The sequence below is a fragment of the Adiantum capillus-veneris genome, chromosome 27, assembly GCF_014529385.1.
Source record: "Adiantum capillus-veneris isolate H3 chromosome 27, ASM1452938v2, whole genome shotgun sequence".
Lineage (NCBI taxonomy): Eukaryota > Viridiplantae > Streptophyta > Polypodiopsida > Polypodiales > Pteridaceae > Adiantum > Adiantum capillus-veneris.
In genome coordinates, this window is record NC_140957.1 from 73,352,024 (window position 1) to 73,373,235 (window position 21,212).

A 21,212-nucleotide genomic window follows, 5' to 3' on the forward strand; every position below is an offset into this window, starting at 1 on the left:
TCCTTCATCTTCTCCAAGCTGTGTGTGTTTCTCTGCAACCCTAATTCCAACAATTGGTATCAGAGCAGGTCACGTCCTCCCGGGCTTAGTCGCCAACTGCTCCAGCATACGCCTGCTCACTTTCTCCGATTTCAGTGAGCTTTGGCGAGCGTTCGCAGGTCGACAAATATTTTGGGTACGCTCGAAGAGCTTGGTCTGCTCAGAATTTTGATTTGGGCTCATTTCGGCCTTCGTTTCCACTACAGGCAGTACTGCACAGGCTATTTCGTCATTTTGTGCAGAATTTCTGTCAGTGCCAATTTCTACATAAAAGGTGCCTTATAGTCTTCTACGGTTTGTGCTATATAGCACAGGTTGTTCCCGCTCCATTTCTCCTATTTTCGGGCAGTTTTCACATCAGGTGCAGCATTTACCATGGCTGACAACAACAACACAGATGTGTTCAAGATGTTTGCTGTTGAGGACAGGTTGGATGGGTACAACTACCCTATGTGGGTTTATATGATGCAACATGTTCTTGTGTCAAAGGGTGTCTGGAACATTGTGCAGGGCATTGATGTACGTCCTAGTTCTGAGGATGTAGGCGATGTTGAGAATGTTGCAGGTCTTGCTGCAAGGATTGCAGCTGTTAGAGTTGTTTTGCCTACGGCAGAACAAGCTTGTTGGGATGTTAAGGATGCGCAGGCTCATGCATTGATTGGGTTGTCTGTGAAGCGCACTATTGTTCCTCACATCCGTTCAGCAAAATCTGCAAAATAGGCTTGGGATATTTTAGCAGGTCTTTATGCAAGCCGCAATGAGGCTAAAATTGCTTTGCTGCGTAAAGAACTGGAGTCGAAGATTATGCATGAGGAAGATGATATGGACACTTTCCTTGCTAGTGTCAAGGATATCAATGAGCAGCTTATTTCTGCAGGTGAAGTCATTTCTGACAGTTCCCTTGTGCAGACTGTTTTTGATGCCTTACGAGATTCCTACCAGACTTTTGCTAGTACTTGGAGACTCATGACCCAAGGAAATCCAGAAGTTGTCAAGTTTGATGCATTATGCACATTGCTGTTGCAAGAGTCACTGTCCCAAAAAAAACAGGACTAGACAACGTGCAGTTGAACAGGCTTTTATTGCTTCTCAAAGAAAGGGTGGTAACAACAATGCAGCCACTTCTTATGGTTCTGCTGCGAGTGGCAAAAATTATGTTCCTAATGCTTCTGGTGGCAGTACTTCGTCTGGCAATTCTGGTGATAAGGGCAAAAAGAAGATGCGTTGCCATTATTGTAAATCCAATGATCACTTGATCAAGTCGTGTCCTAAGTTGAAGGCCAAAGAGGCTAAGAAGAAAGAGAGTGGTTCCAATGCAAATGTTGGTTCCACTACAAATGCAGCCATTGTTGAGTCTTCTGTGAAAGGAGACTGTGTTGCTGATGTTGATGCAGAATGGGCTTTTAGTGCAGAGTGCACTTACAATCCTGTTGTCCATGATGCATGCTTGTCAATTGCTACAGATTCACATGTGTGGTATTTTGACAGTGGTGCTACAAAGCACATTACCTCACATCGTGAATTGTTTACCTCTCTCAAGTCTGTCCCTCATGGAAATTCAGTCACTTGTGCCAACAACGCCTCTTATCCACTTCAGGGAGTTGGAAAGATTGTGCTTACTGCTGCTAATGGCAGTTCTTTCACACTTGTTGATGCACTTTATTTACCTAGGATCAAGAAGAATCTCTTGTCTGTATCCGCACTTGCTAGACTTGGACTTGTAGTCAAATTTGTGGATGACAGATGTACAGTTCATGATCTAAGTTTTGGTGATAAAATTGTTGCATCTGGGCTTTTGTGCCGTGGGCTGTATAAGCTCACTTTGTATGACAAGTGTGGACAAAATTTTGCAAATGCTGTTACAGATTCAAGGGCTATTTGAGATGCAAAACTTTGGCATGCACGTTTTGGTCATCTGAATTTTGCCAGTTTGCTGCGTTTGCAGAAATCTGACATGGTTGCTTCTTTGCCACCTCTTGAAGCACCTGTCAAACATGTTTGTGAAGGCTGTATTTTGGGTAAGATGCAGCGTTCTAAGTTTCCAAAGGATGGTTTAGTTCGGGCCACATGCAGGTTGCAGCTTGTGCATAGTGATGTTTGTGGGCCCATGCAAACTCCGTCCTTGGGCAATTACTTGTACTTTGTGACTTTCATTGATGATTACTCCAGGCATGCATGGGTATTTCCGCTTAAAGCGAAGTCCAAAGTTTTTATGTGCTTCAAACAATTTCTTGCTATGGCTGAAAATGTCTCGAAATGTACTATGGGCACACTCCGTTCCGATCGAGGGGGGGAGTATATGTCTCATGAATTTAATGCATTTCTGGCTAGTCGTGGGATAAAACACCAATGTACAGTGCCTTATACACCTCAGCAAAATGGTGTTGCTGAGAGGAAAAATAGGTCACTGACGGAAATGGCACGATGTATGGTCAAAAGTCAAGCTTTACCGCATTCTTTTTGGCTTGAGGCCATTATGTGTGCCACTTATGTACTTAACAGGTGTCCTATGAAAGCTTTGCAGTCTATTACTCCATATGAAGCATGGCATGATAGAAAGCCTTCTATTGAGCACATGCGTGTTTTTGGTTGTTTGGCATATGCTTTGGTGCCACAAGTGCAGCGCAGAAAATTGGATGATAAGGCTGTCAAATGTATTTTTGTTGGTTATAGTGCTGAAAGCAAAGGTTACAGGTTGTATCATCTGCAAATGTTTGTGGAAGATTCTGTTCAGCCCTTGCTGTCATGTACTAGAGACAGTAATGTAAGCTCACAAGACATTTATGACACTTTGTTGCCTCTTTTTAGTGGTGGAAATACGAATGTAAGTTCCAATGAGGCAAATGTACAGCCTATGGGGGTTTCTGAAAATGTTTTAGATCAGCCTATTACTGATGCAGATGTACATGATGTACTTGATGAGGAAAGGGCTGAAAATGAGCAGGCTAGAGGTATGCCAAAATGGCTGGTGCACACTTTGCGTGACAGTAAATTGGATGCACCTTTGTCTAGTCGTACTCGTTCAGGCTCTCGCCATGCATCTTATGCATCAGATTGTTATGCTTTGGCTGTGTCTAGCTTACATGATGTTGAGGAGCCTCTGACTTTTGATGAAGCACAGAATTCAGAAAATTGGATGGTTGCCATGCAATCAGAATATGATGCACTTATAGAGAATGACACATGGACTTTATGTGATTTGCCTCCTGGCAAAAAGGCCATTGGTACGAAGTGGGTTTACAAGTTGAAACGCAAGCCGGATGGTAAGATTGATCGCCATAAGGCTCGACTTGTTGCAAAGGGTTATGCACAACAAAAAGGCATAGATTATGAAGAGACTTTTGCTCCCACTTGTCGTATGACTACTGTGCGTTTTCTATGTGCATTGGCAGCTCATTTTGGTTGGGATGTACATCAATCAGACATTGTTACTGCTTTCTTGAATGGTGACATATTTGAGGAAGTTTATGTAACGCAGCCTCGCGGTTTTGTCATAAAAGGACAAGAGGACAAAGTGTGCAAATGTAACAATGCTTTGTATGGGTTGAAGCAATCTCCTCGTGCTTGGTATGAGAAAGCCGACACTCATTTGGTCAAACAAGGCTTTCGTAACAGTCCAACAGAAAGCACATTGTATGTAAAGCGTGAGGGTGATGTATTTCTCATCGTGGTTCTTTATGTTGATGATTTGCTGATCACTGGACCAAATGAGAGACATATTGTTGAATTTAAGGCTGATTTGAATGCTACTTTCAAGATGAAATATTTGGGGCTGTTGCATCATTACTTGGGTATACAATTTAAGCAGTGTGATGGTGGTATTGCCTTGTGTCAGAAAAGTTACATAGAGACATTGCTATGTAAGTTTGCACTTGAGGATTGCAAACCTATTGCCATTCCCATGGAAACAGGTTTGAAGTTGAGTCTACATGATGCTGGCGATCCTGTTGATGTCACTCTTTACCAAACTGCTGTTGGCTGCCTCATTTATGTATGCAACACGAGGCCGGATATTCAGTTTGCAGTCTCACAGGTTAGCAGATTTATGCATAGCCCAGGGTCTAGCATTGGCAGGCTGTCAAGAGGATTTTCCGCTACCTTAGTGGCACTTTACATCTTGGCTTGTTTTATCCCAAGGGGGGATCATTGCCGCCAGACTTACATGCTTTTTCGGACTCAGATTGGGCTGGTTGTTTTGACACGCGAGTGTCCACAAGTGGTTTTTGTTTCATGCTTGGCAGTTCATGTATATCATGGTTGAGCAAGAAGCAACCTACTGTGGCCACTTCGAGTTGTGAGGCTGAGTACAGAGCAGTCTTCACAGCTACGGTTGAGTGTGTATGGCTCAGACGCCTTATGGCTGATTTAGGTGTTGGACAGGACACTGCCAACACTATCTACACTGATAGTCAGAGCGCATTGGCAGTTGCGAGGAACCCAATTTTTCATGCTCGCACAAATCACATTGAGGTGCATTACCACTATGTCAGGGAGAGGTTCTCAGCAGGAGAGATCAGCTTGGCTTATGTGCCAACACATGACAACCTTGCAGATCTTTTCACAAAGGCATTGTCTCGTGAGAAGCTTGAAGCTTTCCGCAAAGCTTTGGGCTTACTCCCCTTTGTGGACTGATCCTGTCCTCAGGGCATAACACTTCCCTTTACTCATGTGCCAGCTCTCGTTCACCGCATCACTCCAGGGGGGATTTGTTACCATATACATGTGGTAGTGATGTGTGTGAACACACTAGGACCGCCGGGGCATTTTTTCCCTCTTTAGGAGGTTTTGTTCCCCCGTGCATTGTATATACGCCCATCACTCTAGGGCTATCTATCTTTCCATTGCACACTAAGTAATACACTCTCTATTGTGTGCCTTGAGCTTCCTTCGTCTTCTCCAAGCTATGTGTGTTTCTCTGCAACCCTAATTCCAACAATAATGAACTACCATACACATGAAAACAGTTGGAAGTACCTTCAAGCTGTAACTGCATTTTGAAAAGATTACAAGCACATAGTAAAGCACCTAAATAACACTAAGTAAAGCATTATGACACACTCCCAAGATGTTCGGGCTGATATACCTAAGGCAAATCGAGTAGATGCAGTGGATGTAGTACATGCGCACTCTTGCCTATTCTCTTTCGAACATTCTTGTTTGGCGAGACGCGAGTTTCCACCGTCCAGAATTGAAATAAAATTTCTTTGATTTCAATCGTTAAGATGCTTCCTCTATGCAGTTGACACCCCTCCTCCACATCATGTTGTAGCCGAAAATTGACAGCAATGACATTTCTTTGGTGAAGTCCTAAAGTCTTGGCAACATCTCTACTGCTTATTTGATTGTTACCCCCACTTGCTCCATTGAGACATGCCATGACAGTAGCCCGTTTCAAAAACAACTCGTTATTTGAATGAGGTGTCTTCACCTCAGGTAATGTATGACAAATGTTAGAGAAAATGACTCTCTAGACTGTTTCTGATGTGGGTTGCAACACTGAGGGAGAACGTTGGATGAAGGAGTAGTTGCAATAGAATCTTCATTTGAAGACCCTCGAAAAGCCTGTTTGTTTGAGTACGCCAACACTTAGCAACTGCCCTGCAGATTTTCTTTGCCTCTCGCTCATCAATGTCACCATCCTCACGCGTTCGTGCCATCCTCTTATGGATGCTTCTTTGTTCCCTCTTCTTTGCAACCCAATAGTTTCGTAGACCCAACAAAAGTTCCCTTGGGGTGTGCTATATAATAGACAATTGAGGAAGATATAGGGTGTCATTGTCAACATCATGTGATTCCATGTGGAACGAGTAATGAGGCTAATGATACAACAAAATAAGACCATCAAAACACAACCATAGTATTCATTGATGGAGAGAGAGAGAGAGAGAGAGAGAGAGAGGACACTAAGATGCTACGTTGCTGAGATATTGCAACGGCCAGACAATGAGAAAACTAACTGTTGTTGAATATGGCGCGTCCCGAGCAGCTACAGAGGCTATAAAGAAGAGAGACGGAGTTCACTGTGAGCCCTAAACCAAAAGACAAGCACAACTAAGGAGTCCGAAAGGAGAGAGAGAGAGAGAGAGAGAGAGAGAGAGATGGCACATGAATAGTTCCAGGGAGGGAGGGACCCATTGAGCAAGCGGTGCAAAGTCCAAAAGTAGTGGCGACAAGAGAATATTCAATAGCGTTTAATGGTTCAAATCAGTTTTGTATACGTTTAAAAATTCCATGTCCACCCGCTTAATTGCCTCTCGTTTTATACTTTTACTTATAACATTTGAAATTAAACAACCCATACCCAACTCTCTCTCCTTCCAAAGGAATATCCAAGACACTCCTTTTTGGTACCACCTAAACATGCTTTCACCCAATGGCATATAATCCAAGTGAGCTATCTTGTGTAATCATCACACTTGACTCTTTAGTGGGTAGAGCTGCCAAGGACCTAGAGTCCAAGTGTGGTGATTACACAAGATAGCTCACAAGGGCCTAGATTCCCAAGTGTGATGATCACACTAGATAGCTCACTTGGACTCTTAAGCCCTTGGAAGCTCTACCTGCAAACTCATATTGGTATGGGCTTGGTGGTATGGCCCTTGAGGTAGCAAGAGGTAGCAAAGACAGTTGGCTCTTGGGCAAGCTTGCATTGGCTCTATAGTTAGGAGGTGAGTCTGATGTCTGCTCTCTACGTTTTTTAATGCGTGAGTATGGCTTGCATCATGTCATGTCTGCAAAATGGATCCAATGAGGGACTACCACTTCTTGACAAGGGACTACCACCGGTATTAGAGATGCTTCTTACGCAAGCATTTGTCATAACAATGTGCAAAAATCCATTAGAGCTCATAAGACTATGATGGCCCTATTCTTTTTGCACAAGGAATCTCGTGTGTATAGGTTGATGCTAGTGGTTGCCACATGGATGCTTAGCGAGTTTGTTGCTTGCATAGATGCTTGATGTGTGCTACTTTTCCTCTAAATCTTCGTTTATGCATAAGTCCGTCCTTGGGATTGGCCACTCCAACGCAACGATAATCCTTCCTTTGCACACCCTGTGAGAGAACCTTCAACGTAAGAGTCATCTTTGCAATTGGGGTGTGAGAGAGAGAGATGAGAATTTTCTTTCAATGCAAGTCTCTCGCCCAGATCTATCCAGCACACATGACATGGCGCAAGCTGTACTCATGCAAGCTCACCCCAAGCGGGGAGCCTATACGCAAGGGGCTAGCCTCTACCACAAGGGTTAGTGTCCCATACCACCAAACCCACACTAATACAGGTGTGTGGGTAGAGCTTCCAAGGCCCTAGATTCCAAGTGTGGTGTTCACATAAGATAGCTCACAAATGAGCTTCGGGTCCTATTTATAGGATTCGTTAACCATCCTAACCATAGGGCCATCCATGTTCACACTTGGCCGTAAATAGCTCAAGCGCCCATCTTGATGTGTGGGGATGTAACATGCAAGGACCCTTTTCCAAGTATATTTCTTTCACTCTACTTTGTTTAATCTTAACTTCACGCCGAGGGTTCTTTTGGCCATGGAATGAGACCAAGAGAATCTCTATCCCAACCAGGAGAGCCTTTTCACTGTCAGTTGAATGCAAAGTCAAGCAAGGTACTATGCGTTTCATAGAGAAACTGCAAGGTCTCCTTGCTTGCTTGTAATAACACATAGATTGGTGAATGCTGCTGCTTACTCCATTAAACAATGGCACCACACCTGTACATAGCTCAAGTCCCAATACATGCCATCAGAAGTTACCCTAATTAGATACTCACCCTGATGTCAGAGAAGAACCGCCATAAGAACAGGTGATCTAGCATGGCTGCCTTCATCAATATACTGGTTAATGTGTTGATCAAATCACAAACAGCTTACAAAACATACCTGCTGATCAAATCACAAAACCATGAGCTGCAAGTTGAGTTGTCTAGCCATCATGGTAAGAACTGATGAGGTCACATCTGGAACCTTTTCATATAGGAATGTTGAATGACTACTCAATGCTGAATTTCACTTCTTGCCATCCTCATTGCAGCCACTACCCCATCGCCCCCTTTAGCTGAGTCCGAAATGCTGCGCTCTGCTTCACAAACATACCTTTCATTCCCAAGATTGTTGAAGATTTCTGTGAGCATGTTGCTTCTGAAGCTTCGAGGAAAGGTATATAGCAAAGTGGCAGCAAGACAGATGGACATGAAAAAACAGGATAAAACTTCACCCTCAATACTGAATGTGTACGGGTTACTTCTTTCATCGGTCCACCAACAACATCCTAGCAGCATCCTACATGCTTTGTTCTTTCAACCTTAATGCATCCATGCCAATTGTTCCTGCTGCATGCTGGCAGATGCATATATATTACTCATGCAGATATAACCTGCCTCAAAGTTCTCATCTAATTGTACTGCATGCTCAAAAGCCCATCTCCCCCATTCTACATTCACTCGTTCTCTTAAGGCACCCATCAATGCGGACCACAGTAAAAGGTGATCAGAAGGCGGTACCATCTCCACTATACTAATTGCTTTGTCAAAGTGACCTGCCCGGCTGAAAATATCCACCATGCAAGCACAATGCTCTAATGTTGGATAAACCTTGTAAATGCTTGTCATGATATCAAAGTAAATTTGCGCCTCATCTAGAAGGCCAGCATGATTGCAAGCAGTTAGCAAAACAACAAATGTGACCGCATCCGGCATCACATTTTCTGCTGCCATTTTGGTGAGAGAATCAAAAACAACTTCGACTTCACCAGCGTGTGCATATCCAGCCATTAATGCAGTCCATGTGGATACACTGCGAGCAGGGTGCTCGTCAAGCACTTTCTGCCCCTTCGCAAGCTCGCCACATTTTGCATACATGTCCACCAATGCATTCTGTAGCGCATGATTTGCCTTTAATAGCCCCTCCCTCTCCACTTCAAGGTGTATTTCTTCGCCTTTCCTGGTGGCCCCTAGTATGCCACAGGCATTCAAAGCAGAAATGAAGGTCACCTCGCTTGGGGAAACACCTTCATTTTGCATCTGCGAAAAGCAGCTCAGAGCTTCATCACCATGGCCGTTCTGGGCATACCCTGAAATTAGTGCATTCCAAGTGACGACATCTCGAGCTGTTAGCTCATCGAACACTTCTTGTGCTTTTGGAAGTACCCCACATTTGGCATACATGTCGACCAATGCAGTGCCGATTTTCATGTCTTTCTGTGATAGCCCGTGTCTACAGACCTCAGCATGTATCTCTTTTCCCTTTTCAATGTTTCCCAGGCTGCCACAAGCTTTCAAAGCACAAATGATGGTGATTGCATCGGGGGAGATGGCCCCATCCAGCATCCTCTGAAAGTAGCTCAAAGCTTCTTTACTATGCCCATGCTGAGCCAATCCAGCAATTAATGTATTCCACGTGACAACATTCCGAGATGGAGCCTTAGCAAAAAGCTCTTGTGCTTTTGCAAGTTCACCACATTTGACATACATGTCCAGCAATGCATTGCTCACCATAATATCCTTTTCCAGTAAACCTTGCCTATTGATCTCTGCATGTATCTCTTCACCCTTCTCCAATGCTCGCAAACTGCCACAAGCTTTAAGAACGCCTACTAATGTCACCTTATTTGGAGCAAAGCCCTCTGCATGCATCCGCCCAAAACGTTTAAGGGCTTCATCAGCAAGCCCACTCTGAGTATACCCAGTAATGAGTGCATTCCACGTGACCGAATTCCGCCTAGGAAGCTCATCAAATGTTTCTTGTGCTTTTACAAGGGCGCCGCATTTGACATACATACTGACAAGAGCATTTCCGAGAGCAGTATCATCATCAAGAAGCCCTCGTTCAAGGATATCCACATGAAGAGAGCTGCCTTTAACAAGGTCCTTCTCTTTGCCACAATTCTTTATCAATTCAAGGAAAGCGCAGCGGTCTCGAAATCGGTTACATGCATTTTCATCAGCCTGTGTGTAGAGTCCACTTCTGCGCAGCTCCTCTTTGACCCAAGGTGGGTTTCGAGGACTATGGAGCCATAAGGGCTCCCACGTCTGCTTGTGCCTAAAGTCAGGGGATCTCGAGCTGGCCTGTTGAAGGGAAAGATTTGTCAATAGGGATGGGCTTGGAGTTGAGCTTTCATGAAATGTTGCCTACCTTGTTGTTCCGACTATCCCAGTATTGAGAAGGATCCCTGAAGTACTCCTTCCAAAGAAGCCCCAGGTCCCTGCATGCCATGCCGTCGTGTTCCTCTCTAGAAGTTAGTTGTCAGTTTGCTTCATATCCAGAAGTTGCGGGTTCAAACTTCAAGCCCTTCTGTCAGTTGTGGGTTCAAATCCTACTTATTCTCTCCCCTCTTTGGAAGACTTTAGAAGCTATTAGTGCGGCCGGCCGCCTTCGACGGCCTCTCTCTCTCTCTCTCTCTCTCTCTCTCTCTCTCTCTCTCTCTCTCTCTCAAGGGCTTCTCTAAGTTTTGGAGTTTAGCCTTCATGTCACAAATTTCAACAAGTGTAAAGGGCTCCCCCTTCCACCATGTTTAGATGGGTTCAAGCCTTGCACTCTTTGGAAGACTCTCTTCTATGATCCAAAGAAAATCTCATCACGACCATGTGGATGCTCCTTACAAATGTGGTTTGCGGCAGGCCCTTGAGTATGATAGCCATGCTTTATCACACTACAAGACCTTACATCGGAATTTGTTTTTCGTATTATGTTTGCACTATTGGCCATTGAGTATTGTAGTCCATGCTTTATCGCATTATACAACCATATATAAGAACTTTGATGTTAAGATCGTCATCATCCCAACTACTACTGTATTCAAGTAACTTTCATTTAAGGAGGTTCAATTGCAACAAATTTAGGACCTATGAAACTAAAACAACCAATTAAAGAAATTGAAAAACACACAATTTGCATGAATCTACTATACACGATTTCCATCAGAATCCACACACTTTCGGCAAACAATACAAGACACTAATTTACATATATCTACAAAAATTTCCCATATAAACCACACGATGCTATTAAGCACAACCCCAAAAAGGAAACCTATCCTACATAATTTCTCATACAAATATGGTTTCCACAAAAGGAAAAAATTGCATGTGTAAAGTGGATACAATGTTCCAAAAGTGTGAAAATGTGCAAGTTCACATCATTTCTAGTATGGCGTGAACAACACTCAAAGTTGAATGGAATGTTGGACCAAACTCAAAGTATGGTAGTTGGGCATGACAATATATCCTCTTGCTCATACATATTCGAGTATAGTATACCCATGAATTTTTTTCTTAAAGTAAAAAATTAATCTTATAGACAACAAGCACATTTGCTTTGGAGGAGTACAATCTATCAATCTAGCTATAAGACTATAAAGCATGGAGGATGGCCACTTTAGGAAGAAAAGAACCATTCTACTCTCCGAGCAAGTATGAAAGGAAATACTTATCTTTCGTAGAATTTGCATGAATCTACTTTACACGATTTCCGCACCCTTTTGGCATACAACACCAAGAGACACTAATTTACATATATCTACACGATTTCCACGGTAAACCACACAATGTTATTAAGCACAACCCAGGAAAGGAAACCTATCCTACATGATTTCTCATACAAAAATGTTTTGCAAAAATGTGTGTGTAAAGTGGATACAATGGTCCAAAGTGTTGAAATGTGCAAGTTCACATCATTTCTAGTAAGGTGTGAACAATGGAATGTTGGACCGAAGTCAAAGAATGGTAATCGAGTGTGACAATATATCCTCTTGCTGATACATTTAACATACTTACGCACATGAGAGCAATTGAGTACAATATACCCATGAAAAAATTCCTTAAAGTCAAAAATAAATTACCAAAATCCATGAGTTCCTAGAACATGTTGTGGACCATGTGACTAACAACATGTGCCAAACAGAACCACACCATATAGGCCTATCACTACAAAGTGCAAAAATTGCATGGTATACTACTTTCCCAAAGTGTTCTGCTCCAACATGACCTTGTCATGTGTCTGACGAGCAAAATGGAAGCAAGCATTGCAGCATATACATCCCATTTTGGGATGAATCAAAGCATATACAAGAATGAAAAAAAAACCAAAGTACATACTGAGATTAAGTTAGAAACATACCGAGCAGTAGGAAGGCATGCGTCAAGGGATGCAGTATTGACACAACCTGCCAACTAAACACTAAAGAGAAATCGGTGAATAAACATAGGCAGTTACATGATTATCTTTGCTCTCGTCTTGGCAATCTGAAACCCTTGGGCGGATTCCAAATTATACGACGACTAGCCCTTGGCAAATAAGAAGATCTTTCCTTGAAACTACAAGTGTGAAGGTTCCAAAAATTGACCATCAAAACTTATTAAGTGATTTAGTAATCGCAAGTTGTCTTACCTCAAAATTGTGCTCCCATAGACACTCGTAGGAGATCCACTCAAGTTGGAATAGTATTAATGATTGGATCTTTGCTATACTAGAAAGTCCATAATCTTGGATTCTTGTAGACAACCGTGTTGTCTAAAATGCGTGCTTCATTTATACACCTTGGTATAAATAATCCTATACGAGTTTAAGATAATAAAAAACTCAACTTGATTCTTCACACTAGAAGTATGTAGTGCTAAATCAACACCAAGAAAATCATTAATGGGAAGCCTCTTGTTGGTCCATTAAAGTCAATGGGTACACCACTCGGTAGATCTAGTCGACCTTCAGAACAATCACCCATGGATGAAAAACAGTTGGCTCTTAGACCTTCTAAAACAAATGACTTGCAATCCATATGGCTCTTAGCCCTTATGCCAGTTTCAAATGAGTATCCAATTGACTAACCAATGAATACTAATTTTGCTGGTTTCATTGCCAATTATTTGCTGAGAGTCAGAGCACCCTGACTCATGACTACGTACAACCAAAACATGTATCAAATGCCTACTTAGAAGGTTTTTCTAAAAACATGTTTAATTTCATTATGACTTTAGAGAAATAGAAAACATAGATAGATAGAGAGCATGCTAGGATGAGGAAAACTCCATAGCCTAGTGTTGTGTGTGCCCTTTGCTTATGCTTCCATGCATTTTGTGCCTGGCATGTAGCTTATCCTATAAGCACACAATAATTTGCTTGCAAGATGCTCTCTCATAGAGATGTAGCAAAAAACATAAGTCACATCTTGACCCACCTACCTTGTACCTGGTCGTGATATATCATGTTGACTATGGCGCTTCGCCCTTGAATAAAGTTCATTTTTTAAAAAGAATTTTATACATTCAATATCTTAATGTGTCCTTCACAAAGTAGCTGTTGTTATAGTGTAAGCATAAGCAATGATGAGGTTAAAATCATTGTACTTGACTTGCATACCATGCACGCAAAGGCATAAGCCCTTGGCTATAATGATAGCCTCAAGAGTTTGAGTCGATATCAAAAGTGTTGTGCACAATGTGTACTATAATGGATACATCACAATTCAAACGTAAAATGTGAGCTTATATCCCTACATTGCCAAATTCCCAAACCTGTGTTCCAGTGTCCTTGATCCCAAGTCAATAGATAGTACCTTGGCATAGATTAGAAGCCTTGCTTCTCATGTGTGACAAACTTAAAGGTTTAAACGTAGAGAGACAAGAAAACTTGAAATTGTCTCACCCGGTCGCCCTGTTGTGGCTAGTGGTCCTAAAATTCCAAAAAAAAAACTTGCTAGAATCTGGTTCATGCCCATATCTGCTGCTAGAGTGCAAGCTATCATGTGTACCATATACGTGCTCTTGGCTTGGTCCATGCCGACACCCAAGGAAATAACCTACAGACATATTGCAAAGTCCCCCCATGTCTGTATGTTGGTAGCATATACCAAACTTTGGAAGCCTCTATGCAATATCCCTAAAGTAGAAGGCCCTGCTTCGCACAACAAAAAATCGACCTTGTTGAGTAGTACCTCAAAAAGTACTCAACCATTCCTGGTAAAGGCAAATGTTGGTTTTTGGGTTAATTCACTCTCTTGGACAAGCCTTGCTTATGGTGATATTCACCATCCATGCTTGTGCCTTACTAGCTTGAATTGCACAAACTTTTAGAAATTTGCATGGAATCGGACATGGTCGTTTATGCCATAGCCACTCTGTATGTTCTAGAAACTGCCAAAAAAAATCCAAAATATTAATTTTATTGCTTACCTCATCAATGACGAATATCGACTTGTCTTGTCGACCCATGGCCGATGTGTTCGAGCTTCCTTGATTCTCAAACCGATCATCAAGCTCGTCTTTGCCTAGGAGCCTTGCCCTATCAAAAATTCAAATTCCACTCATGGAAGATGGAGAAAGAGAGACTCCTGTCGACATCCTAAATGGTAACACATAGGCGGCCATGCCAAGCATTTGTGCACTCTTGCTCAAGTCGAACAATACGCCTTACCTTGCCAACAGTTTCCAAGTATCCATGATCTTCTTGGAGGAAGATCTATCTCCTGCAAGATGAAAGTATACATAAAGCTAAAACCCCGCAAAAAACAAGAAATCTCGAACCTGATGATTATTCACCATAGATGTGCTTTGCCTTATGTGAGGCATGGGAGAAGCCATGCTTCAAGTGTAAGCAATATGAAAGATTTTCTTGTAGAGGACTCTGTCCATGTCTAGATTCGTTACCAAGATCGCGGTGCAAAGATCTCTTCTTTCTTAGCGGCTTTCATCCAAGTCGGAGTTGTTGCCACAATTCGTAGCCTCCCGTACCATATTACTTGATTATTGGCACGTTAGAGTCCATCTTCATCAATGCTAGCAATATGCTTTGCCATTGCTTGACTTTGTTGTCTTTGCGTATGATGTAGAATCCATTAAAACCGTCTCGGTCATCCTTACCGTTTTTTGGCTCATAGCCTTGGCATGATGGAGCTTAAATTGATGTTGGAATTAGGGTTGCAGAGAAACGCACACAGCTTGGAGAAGACGAAGGAAGCTCAAGGCACACAATAGAGAGAGTGTTACTTAGTGTGCAATGGAAAGATCGATAGCCCTAGAGTGATGGGCGTATATACAATGCATGGGGGGGAAAACCTCCTAAAGAGGGAAAAAATGCCCCGGCGGTCCTAGTGTGTTCACACACATCACTACCACATGTATATGGTAACAAATCCCCCCTGGAGTGATGCGGTGAACGAGAGCTAGCACATGAATAAAGGGAAGTGCCATGCCCTAAGGACATGATCAGTCCACAAAGGGGAGTAAGCCCAAAGCTTTGCGGAAAGCTTCAAGCTTCTCACGAGACAATGCCTTTGTGAAAAGATCTGCAAGGTTGTCCTGTGTTGGCACATAAGCCAAGCTGATCTCTCCTGCTGAGAACCTCTCCCTAACATAGTGGTAATGCACCTCAATGTGCTTTGTGCGAGCATGAAAAATTGGGTTCCTCGCAACTGCCAATGCGCTCTGACTGTCAGTGTAGATAGTGTTAGCAGTGTCCTGTCCAACACCCAAATCAGCCATAAGGCGTCTGAGCCATACACACTCAACTGTAGCTGTGAAGACTGCCCTGTACTCAGCCTCACAACTCGAAGTGGCCACAGTAGGCTGCTTCTTGCTCAACCATGATATACATGAACTGCCAAGCATCAAAACAACCAGCCCAATCAGAGTCCGAAAAAGCATGTAAGTCTGGCGGCAATGATCCCCCCTTGGGATAAAACAAGCCAAGGTGTAAAGTGCCACTAAGGTAGCGGAAAATCCTCTTGACAACCTGCCAATGCTTAGACCCTGGGCTATGCATGAATCTGCTGACCTGTGAGACTGCAAACTGAATATCTGGCCTCGTGTTGCATACATAAATGAGGTAGCCAACAGTAGTTTGGTAAAGAGTGACATCAGCAGGATCGCCAGCATCATGTAGACTCAACTTCAAACCTGTTTCCATGGGAGTGGCAATAGGTTTGCAATCCTCAAGTCCAAATTTACATAGCAAGTAACTTTTCTGACACAAGGCAATAGCACCATCACACTGCTTAAACTGTATACCCAAGTACTAATGCAACAGCCCCAAATCTTTTATCTTGAAAGTAGCATTCAAATCAGCCTTTGACACAAGAACATGTTGCATCATATAAGACCACATAGGGTAGTTGTCCCCATCCAACCTGTCCTCAGCAGCAAACATCTTGAACACATCTGTGTTGTTGTTGTCAGCCATGGTAAATGCTGCACTGATGTGAAAACTGCCCGAAAATAGGAGAAACGGAGCGGGAACAACACGTGCTATATAGCACAAACCATAGAAGACTATAAGGCACCTGTTATGCAGAAAACGGCACTGACATAAATTCTGCACAAAATGACGAAATAGCCTGTGCAATACTGCCTGTAGTGGAAACGGAGGCCGAAATGAGCCCGAATCAAAAATCTGAGCAGACTGAGCTCTACGAGTATTCCCAAAATATTTGTCGACCTGTGAACGCTCGCCAAAGCTCACTCAAATCGGAGAAAGTGAGCAAGCGTGTATTGGAGCAGCTGGCGACTAAGCCCGGGAGGACGCAACTGCTCTGATACCAATTGTTGGATTTAGGGTTGCAGAGAATTGCACACAGCTTGGAGAAGACGAAGGAAGCTCAAAGCACACAATAGAGAGTGTGTTACTTAGTGTGCAATGGAAAGATCGATAGCCCTAGAGTGATGGGTGTATATACAATGCACGGGGGAAAAAACCTCCTAAAGAGGGGAAAAATGCCCCGGCGGTCCTAGTGTGTTCACACACATCACTTGTCATAATAATCAATATCTAATTCTCCTAAATTATTTTCTCATATTAAACTGATCATTTAATGTGGGGAAGGCCAGGGGAGAAAAAGCTAGAATATTGGTTAAGCTAGCAGACCGGCCACAGTAGGGATCCAAAGGAGGGAAAATAGGGATCCAAAGGGGGGGCCATCTGCAAAAGAGCCATGTGCAACAATGGGCTAAAAAGACCCTAAGGTTCAGCCCATTAAGACTTCCAAAATGCTAAGGTTCCAAAATTCAAAGGTTGTGTCCAAAGGTCAACCCTAGGGAAAATTGGATGCTTTGTGTGTGCCCTAAAAGTCTTTGCACATCCCTACATGGGAGGGGGCGAGCCCTAAAGGTAGGGGATGAGAGAGAAATCCACACACACACACACACACACAGGCTCCCTTTACACAAAGGGAATGAGGGACACATGTCAACTCCCTAGGCCAGATGCCCACAAGGTGTGCCCAATTTCTATTGGATGACCCTTGAAGTGCACCAATGAAAATTAAGCTAGAGTAAATCTAGTTTAATTAATTTAAAAACATTTATAAAAGAAACCAATGAGAATTAAGTCTCCTAGAAGACTATTGGGCAGTCTCCCAAGGGGTCCAATGAGCATTCAGGAGCCCCATGGCTTGCCTGATTCCTATTGGCCAGGAGGCAAAGGGGTCCAATGAGAGTTTAGTTTAATTATTTAATTACCTAAAGCTCTCACAAAAGGGGAAAGGGGGACACATGTCAGAAGGCTATCACTTATGCTGCTTAATTGTAATTGGCTTGACTTGGGGAGGGCCAATGAGACTTCAGGAAGAGCATTTAGCAAGAGGGCTCGCCCAAGAGAGAGAGGGGGCTGATTTTTGCAAGGCATTATCACACTCACACAAGCTCATGTGTGAAGAAAGAGAAGACTATCTCTTCCCAAGCTTTAATGGAGAACTCATCACCTACTCCAAGCTTGTGAGATAGAAGCCTACATCAACACTCTCTTGGCATGTGGATGCAAATCCAACCAAGAGCCAAGCTTCAATGCATGCTCATCTCCTCTACCAAGATAATTACTAAGCTAAGCTATGCTACATATGAGTGATTATGTGAGGAGATGTACATCTTTCTCGTAAGATACTCCTTCTTCCTCTCAATCTACTCTCATACCCTGCTAGCTCTCACCATCTTCGAAGGTGTGTGAGGTCTTGGGTCTGAGAACGGGGATAATTCAAGTTGTGTTTGTTAAGTGTTTTGCTTAGTGCATGAAGTTTCCATCTTCATTGCACTAGCTAGTCTTGAAGGAACACAAAGAATTGTATTGTACAATGTCTCTCTTGATGGGAGAAACCATAATACAAAGCCTTTTGGAGGGGGGACCGGCTCCATGAAAATCCGGTCCTCAACTGTTGTCAAAATAGCTTAATTGCTCTCTCTTTTGAAAGTATTGTCGATGCTATCTAACTAGGTGTTATGCTTTTTGTTGCTCTCTCCACACAAGCACTCTTGTAATTCTCATTAGGAATCTATTCTAATGAAATGCCCACTATGTTCATGCTAATTTCCGCTACACATAAGTTATTAGGCCATTAAATGTTACATCACTACCACATGTATATGGTAACAATTGAACCCAAAATTTAAGCTTGATTTTTTTGCTCGCTTCAAGTGGACTTACAAGTTTTGTTGCACCCAAATTTACCTATTTTCCCAAATTTACACAAAGCGCATCAAACGGCTCAGATCGCACTCGATCCACGAAATGGACAAAGGGCATTGATCCCCTCCTGCCCATGCCCATATGAGATAGTGAGGAAATTTGGCGCCCTCAATCTCCAACCCCATGGGATGGGCCCCTTGAGCACCTTGGGCGTCGAGCGCCCATCTTGTTGTGAACACAATCGTGGCCATGGCGTGCAAAGCAAGACTGACAACGCCCGAGAAAGAAGGGGAAGCCGCAAGCCCTGCGGGCATCTTCTTAGCACGCGGTAGTGTCGAATTTTTTTGCCCTTGGCCCTGCGACCCTACATAGCCCAACCCCTCGTAGTTTCATGTAGGTCGAGTTCGACCTCCTTATGTATGTAAGGGTGCTTACCCACGTGAACTATGTCGAACTTTGCCATGCCAAGTCCGGCTTGAGAACGCGAGAGAGAGAGAGAGAGAGAGAGAGAGAGGGGGGGGGGGGGGGAGAGAGACCCACCATGCTTTGACAAGAGAGAGACGATGCTCCAAACCATGCCAAGCTTGCTCCACGGCTCCTCCCTGCCTCTTCTTGCCCTTGAGCTCTGATACCAATATGAGGCCATGGGGTTACTGCATATGCAACTCTCCACCAAACCTTGCTATTTGTAGGCTCTTAGCTATCTAAAAATAGCACCCCTTGACCGCATGTGAGTCCTAGCCCTTGGACAGACATTAAAGGAACATCATCAATTGAGACTTAGAATTTTTTTTTAAACCCCCCACAGTCCTTTCTTGGAGGGCCAAAAACATTAAGGAGGAGCTAGTCAAAGTAAGACCACCACGACCTTGAGTAGCACTCTTTTCTACAAAGAGGAAAGTTCATAAGGCTAAAAGTATGCAAATGGTATATTTTGTTGTTTTATGCATCGTCAAAAACTCTTATAGCTTCCTCTATGGTTTTTGTAGCCCTAGGCCTTCGCACATCTCTCTCTCTCTCTCTCTCACACACACACACACACACACACACACAAAGGAAGTGTCGCCATAAAATGCACTCTTGCAAGTCAAGACCCCGCGATGCTTTGATGGAATGTGTGAAATGCATCATGCATCCTACTAACATGTATTTGTGTTTAAGATGGTCCCCATTGTAACTCCTTAAGGCAGCCCCCAATTGTTGTTCCAAAATTAGAACCTTCAACGAATGTAATGCAATTAAGGAGACTAAGTACTGAGCTGTAAATATTCAATAAATACTAAATCTTACCCTCACAAGACTTCCAATTGAAAAAAAAGGAGTCTCAAGGGCTCTCTAAAGTAGCCCGTGTTTACGTGGGCTACTTGGATGCCGCATTTTAAAAGCTTTCAGGTGCAAATTATTACTTTAGAGATATTTTCTATAAAATAGCTAGCCCCTAAAAGCTTTAAAAATAGGACTTCCAAGGACCTCATTGTTGAGGATTAAGCGGTTTGGGAGAAGAATCGGAAAGGCACCAAGCTTCTGACCATGGGAGGAGAGAGGGAGAAGATGCACGACATAAGAAACACCATACAATTTGCGCATTGGAACCACTAATTGTATTGCTAACAAAAATTTGAGACCAATCACAAGAAATAGCTGCAAACGGAGCACTGACTTCTCCTTTCTTCTCCTTTTCTGAAAGCAGAAGATAGAAGAAGCTACCTTTGTCGAGAGAGAGCACAAGAGAGGGCATGTAAAGGTCCTCTTATTCTTCGTGTATCTTGCTCTTCCCCTTGCTCTAGGCACTTGCTCCTCTTTTTCTTTGTCCTGTGCTTCCAAAGCTTCGTCAAGAACACACAAACACCCAAAGATAGAGAGCCACAAAGAAAGAGAGTGCTCTCCCTTACTGTTGTTCTCCTTTGTCGTTTGCTCACCCCTCTAGAGAATGAGAGCCAAAAAGATGGAGAATAGAGAGAAGTCCCTCCACTCAAGCTTGCCTTCCTCTTTCCTTTGTCACCACACACGCGAGAGATATGAAGAGGATGCAAGATAGAGCCCTCCCTTCGAGCTCTCATCTTCTTTTCCTACTTCTTCACCCCTCTTGTCACACTAAAAGAATGAAGCGAGTACGTGAGACTTCCTTTTCTTCTTCTTAATGAACACAACGTGCAAAAAGATTCCAAGAATACTGTGTCTCACTTGAGGTCCATGCAATTGTGGGGGGGAGGTGTCATTGCCTTCCCCTTTTATTTTTTTTACAAAACATTTGGGCTTATTTTTGGCCAGCCAAAGCGTCACTTGGGAACATACCCCAAAGAGGCACCACCAAAAACACTAAGTGCCATCGAGGAGCAACACAAAGGCACCAACATCCACCTGCACAGATCCACCAACGACCACATATCCGCCAAACAGTTCCAAAGAGGCAACCCACCATAACCACGAATGCAAGGTCCCAAGGAGCCTCCATCTTTTGAGATATCATAGACTTCATACAATTCTACATGTATGGCCCTTTTTTTTTTTTGAAAATTATGCATTTGGGATTGTTAGCCCTTCATGTGGTAGCTTGAGGTTCATTCCCCCCTTCAAGAATTCACAAAAACCACATAGGATACCAACCAAATTGTTGTTTTGACCATATGATGCCCATTTGGGTTCCAAATTGGACCCAATGAAGCCCAGCCAAGGCTTGATCTCCTCATCCACAAATTAAGCATCGGTTTTGTACTGCAAATTACCAAATCTACCCATCCTTGCATCCATTTCTCCCTGTCCAATGAAGACGAGAAA

General features: G+C 43.2%; 1 protein-coding gene across 1 annotated transcript; it reads right to left on the minus strand.

Annotated features, from left to right (window-relative positions):
• Positions 1 to 6,769: 6,769 nt before the first annotated feature.
• Positions 6,770 to 10,351, minus strand: LOC147422191 (pentatricopeptide repeat-containing protein At2g13600-like). The gene is made up of 2 exons (XM_086503347.1): positions 10,182 to 10,351; positions 6,770 to 10,114 (listed from the first exon to the last, which is right to left on the minus strand). Exons 1-2 carry the CDS (start codon positions 10,260 to 10,262, stop codon positions 8,354 to 8,356), a joined length of 1,842 nt encoding a protein of 613 aa, XP_086359473.1. The 5' UTR covers positions 10,263 to 10,351; the 3' UTR covers positions 6,770 to 8,353.
• Positions 10,352 to 21,212: the final 10,861 nt, after the last annotated feature.

Bases quoted from the DNA above. Each gene is read 5' to 3' on its own strand.
- LOC147422191 (XM_086503347.1), bottom strand. From the start codon at position 10,262: ATGGCATGCAGGGACCTGGGGCTTCTTTGGAAGGAGTACTTCAGGGAT. The intron at 10,115-10,181 runs GTAGGCAACATT...TCCCTTCAACAG, and splicing joins GGGATAGTCGGAACAACAAG to GCCAGCTCGAGATCCCCTGA.